Raw genomic sequence first — 16,318 nt, forward strand, 5'->3', positions numbered from 1 at the left:
TAGAGAATGCCCTTTGCCCTATCATTTTAGCACTTACTAAACAGTTGTAAAGTAAATGCTTGTACTGAAGACGACTGGGTACACTACCATTAATATGGTTTACTTTCAGTTTATATATGAACTCATAGAGACAATTTGCAAGTAAACAGCAAACTTTTATACTTAAGATGGCAAACACTGTGCATACACTATAGAGCTAGACTTAAGGAAAAAAAAACCCAATCTATACAGCACAGAATTTAAGTGGTAGAAGCCCAATAGAAATATGAAAATATTCAACTTGGGAAGTCTGGTTTATTTTTTTTTACATCCACTTTCTCCGATATGCGTATTATACAAGAGTAGGCTAAAGCAGACTTACAGCTGTTCATATGCAGTTCATATTGGAAAACAGTATAAGAATAAACTGTGTTTGGAGTACTAACAATTGTAAACCTACTTTTGCCCACCCCTATGTACATGCTCACAGAAACTGTAATGACAAAAATAACAATTAAAATACCTGTAAGTACCACATCAACAGGTAGCACCAATTAACATTTAAAATTATTTCCTTGCAATCTTTATTCTATAAACAAAAAAAAGCCTGTGTGTGTGTGTGTGTGTAAATTTCGGTAAAATTAGGATAATCCACTTAAGCCTATGTCCTTTTCCACTGGACATTTGATTATTTTCCTATATCATTAAGACTCTTTTGCCCTGGCTGGTGTAGCTCAGTGGATTGAGCTCAGGCCTGTGAACCAAACTGTGGTTCAATTCCCAGTCAGGGCACATGCTTGGGCTGCAGGCCAGTTCCAAGCAGGGGGTGCAACCATACATTGATATTTCTCTCCCTCTCTCCTTCCCTTCCCCTCTAAAGATAAATACATTAAAAAAATAAAATCTTAAAAAAAAGAGAATCTTTTAAAAGAAGTTGATTAATGGCCATATAATATAGTAAATGAATTAAACAAATTAAGGGACATGAAGTATTTTGCAATTTTTATTGCTAAGATTTAAATAGCTGCAGTGAATCTTTTTACATATAAATCTTTATGTTGAACTTCAATCATTTCTCAAGACAAGTAGGATCCTGAACATGTAATTACTACAACAGTATGAACTATTTCTTTTAGTGCTTACTGACATATGTATTTCCAAATTCCATTCTGAAAAGTCTGTACCACCCCAGCAATGGTACCCAGGAGTGTTCACCCACAGTGCCTTTGCCAAGGCTATTTCGTGGATCACTGAGTTATACTACATAACACCAGAGCCCAAAATATTCCCCTGTGGGAACACTTGTTTAAAAAATATTGTATGTTAAGTGGAAAAGTCTGATTGATTTTAGAAATTCCAAAAGAAAGCTTTAAATTGGGAAGTGATTAATGCTATAGAGTTCCTTCTTGGTCCAATCATGTGAAATCTTGTGAAATAACCAAAATTCTAACATTAAAAAGTAAAGGATAAGAAAATGAAGAAGGAACTCTACAGACAGTTAAGAATGTAATTTATTTTGTTCCTTTGTTGTTTAAATCACAAGTCACATTCCAAAATGTAAAGATCTATTAGAATAGAACATAACATACATGTATAATATTGACTATCACAAACCCAAGAGCTCTAAGAATTATCAAAAACACCTTTAAAAAAAGTAGGGTTAGAGTGGAGGTTTAATTTTGTCTACAGTCAGTTCATGCAAGCCAGAAACACTGCAAAAGACATTAGGAATCCACACAAAATGTAAGTATAAAGCTTGGGGGGGGAAATAAAGCAAAAGATACTGCAACTTTAACTACTAGCTCTTGGTTTAAAAATAGAAATTTTTGGCATCCAACCTGAGACTGTGTTTAAAGAAACCTGAATACTGGCTAACAAATTTATGACACAGGAAAGATTTAACTCTGTCCAAGATCTGTGACCACATACTTAAGTACTTTTATGTCTTAAAAGTGGGAACTGGAGAAAAAGAAATAAAGTCAACACACTTATTTGGGAAAAAATTAAAATCAACTTGCTTACTTCTCTAAAATGGCAGAGGGAGAGGAAGAAAGGGAGGGAAGGGAAGGGGGGCAGAGTGCTTACACAGCTCTTCTCTATCATACTCGTAATAGAGAATTATCTAATCTATTACAGCCAGACAATTAGAACTTATCCCCAGATGACAGATGGAAGTACACACCCAACAATAACAATACCTTTGCCTAAAAATTTACCCATACACAATTCTACATAAATATGTACCAAATGTAAGCAGCATGTTTGTGATTCACATGCATATCACAAGTTTTAATGTTTGTCTTATTCAGATTAACATTTCCCAATATAAAACTGTATACTTTAGAAAAGGCTGAAAATCAATTATTTAAACTTCCATTTCAAGAAATAAGAAAAAGGACAGCAATCCATATCCAAAGTTAAGTCAAAGAAAAAGTTAAAAGCATACAAGTGGAGAGGGGGAGAGAATTAAAGCCAAAAGTTGGTTTGGGGGAAGGTTTAATAAAACTGATAAATCCCTAGAAAAGAATGATAAGGAGGTGTTATCACCACAGACACACAAATCAGAAAATTCTCCTGTTAAAGAAAAAGTTGGATGGATCTGCAATCAAAACCTTTCCACATTCAGATCAATATTTCTCTCCGTCTCTTTCTCTAGAATCAATCAGTCAATAAATAAAAATGCCCTGGTTATTGTGGATCAGTTGGTTGGGCATTGTCCTGCAAACCAAAAGGTTGTGGGTTCAATTCCCAGTCAGGGCACAAGCTTGGGTTGCAGGTTCGGTCCCCAGTTGGGGCTATGCCAGAGATAATTGATCAATGATTCTCTCTCACTTCGATATTTCCCTCCCTCTCCTCCTTTCCTGCCCCCCTCTCTAGAATAAATAAAAGAAAAAAAATTTCCCTAAAACCTTTCCACAGATATAACCACAGGCCAAATGGTTAACAGTAAAAATCTTGCAAATGATTAAATGAATAACAGAAATCTTACACAAATTCATCCAGAGAACATAAAGAGTATCACACTGTGAGTTTACAAATCAGCATAAAATCTTGATACCAAAATATATTTTAAGCTCTTTGCAAATATTGTTTCACTCTTTTTAACTCTATGAAGTACTTACGCTCATTATCTCCATTTTACAGGTGAAAAGTTGAGGCTTAGAGGTTACATAATTTAATCACTCATAAAGTGAGTATGGTGCAAAGCTAAAATTTCAACACAAGCAGTATGATTTGAATCCATGCCCTTAACCACAGGTTACACTAAATGACGTGGTTCTTTGCTCCAGAATTGAGTGTTTTAAATCATTTTAATGATGGCTGACAGTGTAAGATACCGGAAAAAGAAAAACTATTACTCAAGCATTACCATCTAACAACATTCGAGCTTTCTTATTACTGTGCAAGACAGTACCATATTTACTTTCCTAAAATAAGTTTTATAGTTATTTCACAAATTATTCAGAACATCCTCTATTATTTAAACATCCCATCGCAGACATACCAATGTAACTTTAGTATCTTAAAAGTCCTACCTGATTCTGTTGGAGGGGGGGCTGGGACTGTCCATCAGGAGCCTGGCCCTGGTTGTCATTCCCTCCTACTGGAGAGCCACGAGTCGTGGCTGTCATACTCGACACAGGGCAGATCTTTGCAATTTTGTCTGCTTATGTAGTTGTCTTGAGTAAAGAAATTATAGTCCACTTATAGAAGATGAAGTACCAGCATTTGTCAGTCTTAGAAAGCTCCAATTCAAGAATAAAACATCTTGCACAGACCATTGCATAACCTACAAAGTAGAGAAAAAAGTACATTTGTTTTAGGTTAAAATAAACATGACTTAAGAAACTGTTCAAAACTTAGTATTACCAGTGAATCTAATCAGGAGAAGGTTGCTATATAAATCAGAGGGAAAAGCGAAAAGCTAAAGTTTCATTAATATTATATTCAACTTAATAAACTAGTAACAGCGTATCAACTGTTAAAGAAACATTAAAGTATAACCTTATGATAGAATAATATTTCAATTTTCTCCAAGGATTCCAAAGACACTGCCAACATACTTGGTTCATTTGGGTTCAATCAGGGAATGGCAAAAACTGTCTTCAATTTGCTAATGCCTTAAATACACTGTAAAAGTGTATATACTCAAGACAAAGGTAATAAAACCTGATTTTTAAGAACTTTTCAAAAAGCACTGCACAAGGAGCATTCATCATTGATATCATATGGTTTTGAAACAAGCTTACAAGTGGTTTTAACAGAAACTTTAAAACTTTGGAGGAATTTTCTTTGGAGAGGGTTCAAACTATATGCTATTACTCTAATACAACTGAATCTGTCAAGTGGTGACCAAGACTCTCCACACTTCTGGCAAGGTTTTGGCCACAGGAACTCCCACAGCTGTGACAGGGCCATAGGGCTATAGATCCCAACTGTACCAACTGACAAGGTAACGGGAATGGCATCAAATTCTCAATTCTATATTCATTAGACTACTGGGTCTCATCCTTAGCTGCATAGTAGAATCATCTGAGGTACTTTAAAAAATGCAGTGCTGATGTCTAAATTCCTATCCCGAGTCAATGCCATATATAATACATGTAAGTCAAGCCTAGACATCAGTACTTTAAAAAAAAAAAAAACCAAACACCTAACCTGGTAATTGATTCTAATGTGCAAACAGATTGAGAACTTCAGCTGATTGGTTGTAAGTATATATTTTGCGATAGTAAGGCGACCAAATTCCTATTTACTACAACAGTCCAACGTTTACCTGAAATTTAAATATAATCACTTAACACATAGATGGGATTCTAACAAGATTTTGTTATCAATTGTGTAACAAAAGTTCACAACTGATATCTAGTACTGATGAGATTAAAAACAGACAAAAAATCTTTTACATATGAAATGGAAAACCAATTAAAAGATTACACGATTGAGCAGCCTTTCACTTTTGTTTTCCACTTTTACACACCCTACATTACAAAAGTTATGCGATGTAGACAATCTTAAAAACCTGAAGAAACTCACCTATCTTTAGCAATTTTGGGTCTGCTGACAAATTATGTGAACAATTTTTTCTTACCACTCCAAGTATCAGCTAACCAATTTAACTTCATTTTTTGTCTACTTCATATTTGCTCCAATCTCTTCTCTTTGCTCCCCAACCTCGCCTCAAATTCCCACTGCATACTTCCTCCAGTGGGTGATGCTCCAATCATCCCCTTTATCTTTTCCTAGATGCCTTGTTCTTAGCCTATAAATATACTTGAATCTTCCTTACTGACCTTCCTTTTCTCCAAAAACCTTAAAAATGAATGTCTTTGTCTCCCCTTCTCACTTCTGTCATTCTCTTTCACCAACCGCTGTGTCTAACCTACCAAAATTGCTTAATTGAGGTATATGGATGGTTTGAAGATTAATTTCCATAGAATTACTTGCAAAGCTCTGTGAAGATGTACATTTGATGGGGGGCAGGGTGGAGAATTGGGAGAAGATCTGATCCATAGATCATCAATGCTCTACTAACCGACAAATCAAATTCCTGCATCTTGCTCCTCTTCATTCTCAGCATAAAGACAACTGGCTGTCAGTACCCCAGTCTGTCTTATGCAATTCTGAGCTTCCTTGGCTTATACAAGTCAGGTTTCCTTTCTACTTCTTTTTAAAGGGAAGCAGGGAAGGTAGCAGGGTGAATATATTCGCTGGATAGTTGACTCTACAAGTCTAAAACTGAGGCAAAACTTGGGGGGGGGTCTTGAACACAGTGCTAATTATTCACAAAAGGGTGGGAATAGATGGATTCATTAGCATCACCAGGGAAGCCCTCTCCAATAAACACAACCTCTACCCTTTACCGTCTTCTGAGAGTAGAGGGGGTAGTATACAACACTGGGTGGGGGTGTTGAGAAGTAGCTTATATATTCCCAAGTGTGGGGTAAATCCAGGAAGGGGGATGAACACTGAGGCACACAAAAATTAAAGTGGTATTTTTAAGGTAAATCTTTACCTTAAAAAATTAATTTACACAGAATTTGTGGTATTTTCCTATAAATTAGAAAACCAACACCCTAAATGATTTGACCAAAGCACAGGCAGAAAAGTTAACAAGTCTAGAATTAATTCTATCACTGTGTCCACTAAACCAGCATTATCTATCTCTTTAAAAAATCTTTCCAGCCCTGGCTGGTGTGGAACAGTGGATTGAGTGACAGCCTGTGAACCAAAGGGTTTCAGGTTGATTCCCAGTCAGGACACATGCCTGGGGTTACAGGCCAGGTGGGCCAGGTCCCCAGCAGGAGGTGCATGAGAGGAAACCACACATTGAGGTGTTTCTCTCCCTCTCTTCCCTTCTAAAAATAAATAAAATCTTTAAAAAAAGAAGTCTTTCCAGAAAGCAACCCAAGGACAAATGAACAAATAAACAAAATTGGTATATACATACAATAGAATGTTATTTAGCAATAAAAAGGAAATAAGCCAGCCACAGAGGGACAAATAGTCTATAGTCCCACTTACATGAGGTACTTATCCTCAGAGACAAAAAACAGGTGGTTATCAGGGGCTGGGGGAAATGGGGAATGGAGAATTATTGTTTAAGGGGTACAGAAATTCAGATGGTGGTGATGGGTGCATAACAATGTTAATGCCACTGAACTGTACACTTAAAAGTGGTTAAAATAGTAAATTTTGTTGTAATATTTTCCCCACAACAAATTTTTATATATACAGCACTAGGTGTTCTCTTGTTTTACGGTCCTTTAACATTCAGAGACCACGGGTTAAAACATCTTAAAATTACATTTTCATGTTTTGTTTATTTATGCTCAACATCCTCCCATTTACATGTATCCCAATAATCCTCTACCTATAGACAAATTAAAAGCCAGGGGACAAATTATTCTACACAAAAGTATTCAGTGGATTACTTGGGGACTATCCCTTCAAACAAAGGTGGCAGTTGAGTAACCCCTCTCCACTCAAACAAAATACCTCTTTCAGACCACAGAACTAAATCATTTTCTATTCCATCAGCAAAGCCTCAAGTTGCTTGCCATCCCTATCTCTTATAGAGTTTCACTTTAATGTCTTTTGTTTTCCAGATTTCTTCTATGCCTGTCAAGTTCTCTACATTTTTAGATTTCCATTACTACTGGGTAGGTATATGTCAGGTCTCACCACAGCACACTCTGCTAGTTTTAACAGCCAACTCTCTATTACCACGTAAGAATTGAATATGTTTTCCTCCATATGCTAGGCTAGGAGATTTAGAGTAAGAAATTGGTATGATTCAATTAAAAATTTTATGGTGTCAAATATATAATTTGTTCAAAATCCCACCTCTGGTATTTACAAGATGCCTATGTCTTTTTTTAAAAGATTTTATTTATTTATCTTTAGAGGGGAAGAGAAGGAGAGAGGGAGAGAAATATCAATGTATGGTTGCCTCTCGTGCATCCCCTGCTGGGAGCCGGGAACTGGCCTGCAACCCAGGCATGTGCCCTTGACGGGGAATTGAACCGCTCGTGTGGTTCGCAGGCCCGTGCTCAATCCACTGAGCTATACCAGCCAGGGCTAAGATGCCTATATCTTAAAAGGTCAGTAACAATCACTCTCAAATTTTTTCCAGGCCTTTGAAACTGAGGTAATGCTACCCACAAAAATGCCATGAGAATTACTTTAATAAAGGTTTTGTAAATACCAAGCACATAGTAATTTTTTAAATGTAATTTTCTTTTCCCTTTTTATAAGTACTATGAAGGGTTCTTGAATATTTAAAGAATCCCCCTCCCCCAACACTCACATTTTATCAGGACGCACCTTGGATTTTCTGCTACGCAATTACTTGACTGCCTTTCAGAATTCACAGCATTTTTTCATACCCAAACTTAGCAACTCAACATCCTCCAAGATGGGAAAAGCATCACTGTTACCTGGATAAAGATTGGCATTATGTTCTTTTAAATAACTTAGTATTCCATAAGCAGCAAACCACTTATTAGTTATTTTAAACTTTACAGAACTGAATTTCTCTAACAGCTTTCAATGGGAGGTCTTTAATACCAGAGAAACCTCAGGACAAAGAATGCACCTTCTGTACCCAGTCATTTTTCTACCTCTGCTCAAACATTCCCCATAGTCTACAATCTCCCTCCTTTTATGCAGCACATTAAAAATATTCTACAAGTGCACATATATGATACTAGCACACCAAGAATTATGTCTCTTTGTATTTTTTCTTTTGACCCCAAAAAAGTTTAAATAAAAACTCAAAGCTTAGTCATTTATGAAATTCATGCTGAGCACCTACAATGGGCTGCACTGTTTCAAATAAGGGAATATTACACTGCACATCTCTCTGTTCTTGTAGAATTGACATTACAGACTGAGGATAGAGGCAATAAGCAATAAGCCCAAAAATCCAAAGAAATTGTTTATTTCCTTTACCAGACATCAAAATGAATTGAGTTTCTTAGAAAACAATTTTATAGACCATCCTTAAACTCATCCATTGATATTACCTTAATATGTAAATTTTACCTATTTTGCTTTTATGTGCTAAAATCAAAGGGAAAATTACTCAATTATATTTCTTCCTTTCTAATGCTTTTCTATGTCTGATATCCACGACCCTAGTTTTCTCTTAAAATAATTGACTCACCAGAGGCAAGAGACTAACTATATGAAACACAAGCTGTGCTTAGCCTTCACCAAACATCAGACGTCACTACTTTTTGCTGATGACTACAAAATGAAAACTAATTACAACTGTCTTAGGCAAACTTATTTTATAATTAATACACTAACATATAGAAGAAATATTTAAGTTATGTAGATATTTTAATGTGAAATGCATAAATAAACTTTTTAAAAGATTTTATTTATTTTTAGAGAGAGGGGAACAGAGGGAGAAAGAATGCGAGAAACATTTACTGGCTGCCTTTGGTACCTGCCCTGTCCACCACAATACAGGCATGTGCCCTGACCAGGAATAGAATCAATGATCTTTCGCTTTGCTGAAGGATGCCCAACTAACTGAACCACAAAGGTCAGGGCTGTTCTTTCTCTTAAAAAGCATGGTTACTGTTAAGACTGCATCCATCTTTTCAGTTGTTTTATTTTTCTGCATTAGAAATGGTCACTATGAGTCTTAATAAAAAGCGGGCCATATCATGTCATGGCCCTGCTTAAAAATCTTCAGAGATCAGAATAAAAGACCAAAAACTACTTCTCACTCAAACACCTAATTCCAGCCTCAACTTGCAACTACTCGACCCAAAGCTTGTTCTAATTCCAGTTTAATTTGCCTTCTTGTTCCATTAAAATGCCCCCCCATGCTGCCGCTGGGGCCTTTGCATATGCAATTTGCTTCAGTAGCCTGCAACTCTCCTGACAGAATTCATCAAGTACAGTAGGTCCTCTAATAACCTCGACATCATTTCCTTATAATGTAGATGAGATGCCCAAGGAACTTCTTGTTTGTATCAATTAGCCTATGGTAAAATTAGGTTCAGTTGTAAGTCATTTCACGTGAAGTCGCAGAACCTACCAAAACCGTTAAGTGAGGACTTACTGTACATACTCCTATGTGAGGCTATGTTCTTTCATAGTATCTGTGTGATGATCTCTTCCTACCAAAAACAAAAACAAAAACTCCCTAAAGAAAGAGAGAAGCTATTATAAACTGTGTTCATCACTGAATCCCAAGGATTCACTGGCACACAATAGGTAGGAAGGTGTTCAAAACTAAAATGGGGGCTTGGGGTCGGTAGTAAAAACAGCAACAAAGTCAAACCCCTTCCCATCTCCATCAACTCCTCTTTTATGATGGGTTCGATGTTACCTTTTCCACTCCCATTCCTACCACTCTAGGCTAGATTCCAATTTTAACAGAATCCTGGCTGGCCTCCCCAGTACCAGTCTGTTCAGTATATTAATGCTAAATGCATCTCCCAAAACTTTTAATCTTTGAAACAGTTACTGGCTTCCTCCTCTCCACTTCTACAGAGTATTTATTATTCAGCCATTCACAATTGGCCCAAACTTATTTTTTCAACATTGTCTCTCATTCCCCAATGTTACAGCCAGGATGACACACCTCAAATTCTAAATAAAATTTTACTTATTGAGTGATTATAATAGGTAACATTTGAGTGCTAACTTTGTGTCAGACACTATTCCAAGCAAGTTATATGTATAAATTTATTTATTCCTCAGAACAATCCTATCATTAGCCCCATTTCAGGAGTAAAGAAACTGGGGCAGAGTAAATAAGCACTAAGAGGGGAGCCAGGATTTCTAACCCAGTACAGGCTCTTAGGGTCTTCATTTTTAACTTCCTTGCCATACATTCATAATGTTGAAAAATAAAGAGAAAAATACTACCACTCTCACCATATCCCCACCTTAAAGATAAACTCTATTGAAATGTTTTTAATGCAAAAAACATACTTTATAAAACTAAATTTGTGGTTTTTCACTTAATTTATAGTTTTCCAATGTTAAATATTCTGTCATCACTAATGACTACATACCACAGGCTTTTCTTCTAAAACACAAGTGCTGTATTCCTGCAATGTTATAATGTGGCCATTGCTTAAGAGTAAAGGCCTGTCTTTTCCAAACTCCACCAGCACTGCCACTATCATTAGCACAGGACTTGTCACTGTTATTACACATTATGATAAATTATACACAAAGGCAGCACATATTAGGCAATTATATACAAGGCAGCACATATTAGGCATAGCACCCCTCTTCTCAGTGTGATGCTAGTTCACATCCAATCAGTGACTCAGGTTAATGCAAATGAAGATGTTTGTTTAATCTTTGTTAAATCCAAATATATTACTTGAGTTAAAAGCCCATATTCTATTATAATTACTATTAACAGCTCCTCCAATTTTTGCCACTAAATCACTATGTACAGCCACTGCCACTTCCCATGGATAACTTCCTAGAAGTCATAACAAACAGAACTGCATCCTGCATTCTAAATTCTTTGTGGCAGCAGAAATTTATTCATTTAGAAATGCTTGGTAACTGGCCAAATACTAATTCAAAACTTCTCCATACTAACTGTCGACTTGTATGTACAAAATTAAGGTATCAGAAGCTTTTATATGTATTGGGTTGGCCCAAAAGTCTGTTTAGTTTTTTCTATAAAGCAAAAAAGACTCATTTATCATTTTCACCAATAACTTTATTGATTTGGTTATTCTGAGTATGTTGGCTATCTCCCACTATTGGCTTCTAGTGGATAGAGACCAGGGGTGCTGCCAACCATCTTCCAATACATGACAGCCCCATGGCAAAGAATTATTTAGCCAAAATGTCAGAAGTACCAAGAAAATTTGCAAATAACTTTGGACACATTTATTAGTCACAGCAGCTTCTCCATACAGTGCATAAAACATTGTTTGGTGTGTTTCAGTTGGGTTTTTACCTTTCTGGAAATAATAAAGCATAATATGCTAAAAATTTTGCTTATTTTCTTCCACCTTCAATATTAAAAGGTACACACACACACACACACACACACACAAATTCACCAAAATTGCTACGTTTTTAAAAAATGTACGCTGACATGACGGCTATCACTACATTCTAAGAAAATTGTTTGGAATGAAATTAAAGACAAGTGCTACTAGAGCCATCATACAGAAAAAAACTAAATGAATTTTTGGGCCACTCCAATACATAAAAGCTTTGATACACTCCAGCACTTTACAAGGCATTCACAAACACAAATTTATTTTTAAGTGGCTGTAGAAAACAAGTAATTTTTTAAATTAAAAATGACTTCTGAAATTGTGGTGGCATCAGAAGGTTTGTAGATACTCTCCCTAATTAAACAACAATAACTGATGAAGAAAATTATTTTAAAAGTCTTTGATCTAAAACCCTTAAAAAAAAACAAGAAAAAGGCAAGAAATTGTCCTAAAGGTATATAGCAAACAAAGAAAACACTCATTTAAGAATATCTACTATATCTCAGTTAAGAACAGAGTGTGGCACACTTTGAGTCAGCTCAGCAAGACAGCTGCTCCATTCCAGGTGCGTACAGCCAAGAACACAGGGCTCTTTACCTCAAGCTCCCAGTCAAGGTATTTCCCTAGGAGGGGAAGGGAGCTAGCATTTCTCATTATCCCCAAGTCTGAGTTGCAAAGGCTCTCTAATGCAGGCAAGAGCAGCTGAGAGTTCTGGGGCTCCTATCTAGGCTGCACTTGTGGAGCAGAAGCTGGACCCAGTTCGGCACGGAGTAATGTGGTCCCAATAATGGCAGGCACTCCATCTCACTCACGGAGCCAAGGTTCCATGCCAGAAAACAAGTTGAGAAGACCAGAGACCACTGCTCCCACACAGTACTCACTCAAGAAGCAGTGTAACTCTGAGAGAACTAGGTCATTCAATGGTGTCAAGGTTTGGCCCAGAGGGAGAGGCAGGCCATAAGAACTCTTAAGCTCTCTCAAAGTGAACTGACTTATTTGAAACACAGTACAGGGAAGTTCAAGCCTAAGGGTGCACTAGAAAACAATGGAGACAGAAGCAATAAGCAATTAAGAGGCTGGATGTCCCATGAGTGCTGGCAACAAGCTAGACTTTAAACCAGCTAGCAGTTTACCAAAAAACCAGAGAAGAGACAGCTAAAAAGAGTCTTAAGGCCTTGAGTCAGAACAAACCTCAAAGACTAACCTCAAAGATTAACCCCTGGAAGCAGAAAAACTGAACTGAAGCAGACCAAGAGGCAATTAAATCCCAGGGCATCATCACCTAAAACAGAACAATTAGCCAACAATTAGTAGAAACTAATATGTGCATGTGATACAAACACAGGGAGACAGTTTAATAGAGTTATCAGGGAAACACACAAAGAAAGCCTTACTATAACACCATTGTCATCACAGGGTGACTTGAGTGTACAACTAAGGTTGTGCCCTTTGAAGAGGAATCACATAGAAATCAGACACTAGACAAATAAGTAAGCAAACAACAAGACCCTGGAAACAGGAAGTAGCAAAAAATCAGTTTCAAAGTCACTACATTATATGAAAGGTCCAGTTTACATAAAAAACAACCCCAAAATACAAACAAAATAACCACCCCACAAAAAACAAGATGTGAAAAAAGGGGGAAAAATTGTGGCCACTAACATTAAAAGAAAAAGAAAAAAAAAGGAACCCTCAAGAGGGTCCACATTTCACTTAGCAAAAGAGGTCAAAACTATTATGTGTGTTCAAAGAACTAAAGGTAATAACCATGCTTAAAAGAAGTAAAGGAAAATATGCAATATTTAAACAGACTATCAATAAAGAGATGTTAGAAATTAATAATACAGAACCAAATGAAAATTTCAGTCAAAAAGTACAATAACTGAAATGAAAATTTCACCAAAGTGATTCAACAGAAGCTATAAACTGTTGGAACAAAAGATCAACAGATTAAAAGAAAATGAGAATTTCACAGAAATGTGGGACACAATTAAGCAAACTGCTATATACATAATGAAATCCCAATTCCCCCCAAATGAAAAACATTAATCTATAAATTCAAGAAGTTGAATGAACTCCAAGTGGTATAAATGCAACAAACCAGACTAAGAACCATCTTTAAAAAATGTCAAAGCCAAACACAAAGAGAATCTTGAAAGCAGCAAGAGTAAATCACATACAAAGGTTTCTCTGTAAGAATATAAACTGATTTCTTATCAGATAACATGGAATCAGAGGCAGAGGGAAGACATATTCAAAGTACTAGGATGGGGGAAGGGAGGAACGACCCAGAAGTCTTTCAAACATAAAGTCAGAGACTGACTTCCTCCACGACAGGATAAAGGGCTTGCAGACCCAACCCCCCAGTGGAAAAACACTAGCAAATATAATTACAAAAACAGTAGCCCTGGCTGGTGTGGCTCCGTGGATTTGAGTAGCGGCTTGTGAACCAGAAGTTTGCAAGTTCAATTCCCTGTCAGGGTACATGCTTGGGTTGCAGGACAGGCCGCCTAGTTGGGTGCATGGGAAAAGCAACCAATTGATGTATTTCTCACACCTTAATTTTTCTTTCTCCCTCCCTTCCCCTCTAAGAAGTAAATAAATAAAATATTTTAAAAAATAGAAAAACTCTATAAATGCATTTCTTCTCCTTAACTGATTTAAATACACCGAATAAAAAGCTATATATACACAATGCGTGATTAGGTCTATTACATATATAAATACACTTCTTAATAAAGGAATAAATTTAATTCAAAATGGATCACAGACCTAAACATAAAATCAAAAACTATAAAATTCTTAAGACAAAACATAGTAGTAAATCTGCATGACCTACGATTTAGCAACAGATTCTTCCAGATATGGCACCAAAAAGAGTAGCAACAGAACAGATAAAATAAACATCAAAATGAAAAATGTTTGTTTCAAAGAGCACTATCAAGACAATGAAAAGACAACCCACAAAATGTGAGAAACAAATTATAAATCATGGATATAATAAGGGGCTCACACGCAAAAAAACTCACACAGCAAAGGCAATAAACTGAAAAGGCAACCTACTGAATTAGACAAACTATTTAGAAATCATGTATCTGATAAGGGGTTAATATCCAAAATATAAATAAAAGCAAAAACAACAAAAAACCTCTATGTATGTGTGTATATGTGTGTATATGTATATATACACATACACTACACACACACATATACATATATATGTACACACACATATATATATAAAATGGGCCCTGGCTGGTGCAGCTCAGTGGATTGAATGCTGGCCTTCGAACCAAAGGGTCATTGGTTGGATTCCCAGTCTAGGGCACATGCCTTGCATTGTAGGCTGGGTCCCCACATTGATGTTTCCCTCTTTCTCCCTCCTTTCCCCTCTCTAAAAATAATTAAAAAATATTAAAAAATCTGATGATATGAATAAATATCTTCCAAAGAGGACATACAGATAGCCAACAGATACGTGAAAAGGTGCTTAACATTAATCCTAAGAGAAATCAAAACCTCAAACCTGCAGAATGCCTATTATCAAAAAGGCAACAAATGCCCTGGCTGGTGTAGCTCAGTGGATTGAACACAAGCCTGTGAACCAGAGGATCGCGGTTCGATTCCCAGTCAGGGCACATGCCTGGGTTGCAGGCCAGTTCCCTGCAGGCCATTTCCCAGCAGGGGACACACAAAAGGCAACCATACATTGATATTTCTCTCCCTCTCTCCTTCCCCACTAAAGATAAATAAATAAAATCTTTAAAAAAAAAAGGCAACAAATAACAAGTGTTGGTGGCATGGATGTGGAAAAAAGGGAATCCTTGCGCATTGTTGGTGGGAATGCAAACTGATTCATCCATTAAGGAAAACAGTATGAAGGTTCATCAAAATATTCAAAATAAACATATGATCCAGCAATTCCATTTCTGGGTATTTATCCAAAGAGAACAAAACATTAATTTGAAAACATATACAGGATGGGGGTAAAGTAGGTTTACAGTTTTGAGTACACAAAAGTTTATCCTTGTATTATTATTACTCATTAATTACTTATTTCCCAAACTGTAAATCTACTTTTGCCCCATCCTGTATATATCCCATTATTTACAACAGCCAAGACATAGAAACAACTAAATGTCCATCATTAACTGGGTAAATAAAATGTGGTTTTTAATATATATATATATATACACACACACACACACATATATATATTAAAAGGGTCGTTGGTTGGATTAATATATATAATATATATTTTATTATATATTAAAAACCACATTTTATATATATATAAATATAATGGAATATTATTCAGCCATAAAAAGGAAACCTTGCCCTTTCCAACAACATGGATGGACTGTGAAGGCATTATGTTAAGTGAAATAAGTTGGACAGGAAATGATAAACACTATATGACCTCACTTATATGTGGAATCTAAAACAAAAACCAAAAAACTCCAAGCTCACATATACAGAGAAAAGAGTGGTGCCTGCCTTAGGCCAGGGGATGAGGGAGCGGGCAAAATGGATAAAGGTGGGCAAAAGGTATAAAATTTCCAGTTTTAAGTCATGGGGATGTAATGTACAACATGCTGACTATAGTTAATATTGTCTGATATACTTGAAAGTAGCTAGGAAAATGGTTCCTCAAAGTTTTCATCATAAAGAAAACATTTTTAAATTTTTATTTATTTATTTCTAGAGAGAGGGGAAGGCAGGGAGAAAGAGGGAGAGAAATACCAATGTGTTGTTGCCTCTCGAGCACATGCCCTACTGGGGAGCACATGCCCTACTGGGGAGCACATGCCCTGACTGGGAATCACACCAGCAACCCTTTG

The 16,318-nt window shown here is 36.4% G+C and overlaps 1 protein-coding gene across 7 annotated transcripts in view; it reads right to left on the minus strand.

The window, feature by feature from the left end:
* USP9X (ubiquitin specific peptidase 9 X-linked) overlaps positions 1-16,318 on the minus strand; it is a 137,577-nt gene that overhangs the window by 86,424 nt on the left and 34,835 nt on the right. For 6 of the 7 annotated variants that reach the window (XM_037057129.1, XM_037057128.1, XM_037057131.1 and 3 more), the window contains exon 2: positions 3,516-3,769. In XM_037057129.1, the coding sequence (XP_036913024.1) occupies positions 3,516-3,611 (96 nt within the window). In that variant the 5' untranslated portion in view covers positions 3,612-3,769. Of the gene's footprint in view, positions 1-3,515; positions 3,770-7,506; positions 7,509-8,948; positions 8,961-16,318 lie in introns of those variants that run through there. The other variant, XM_037057130.1, reaches the window with a different exon arrangement.

The sequence above is a fragment of the Sturnira hondurensis genome, unplaced genomic scaffold (genome assembly GCF_014824575.4).
Source record: "Sturnira hondurensis isolate 20B ecotype Veracruz unplaced genomic scaffold, ASM1482457v3 Scaffold0009449, whole genome shotgun sequence".
Taxonomy (NCBI): Eukaryota; Metazoa; Chordata; class Mammalia; order Chiroptera; family Phyllostomidae; genus Sturnira; species Sturnira hondurensis.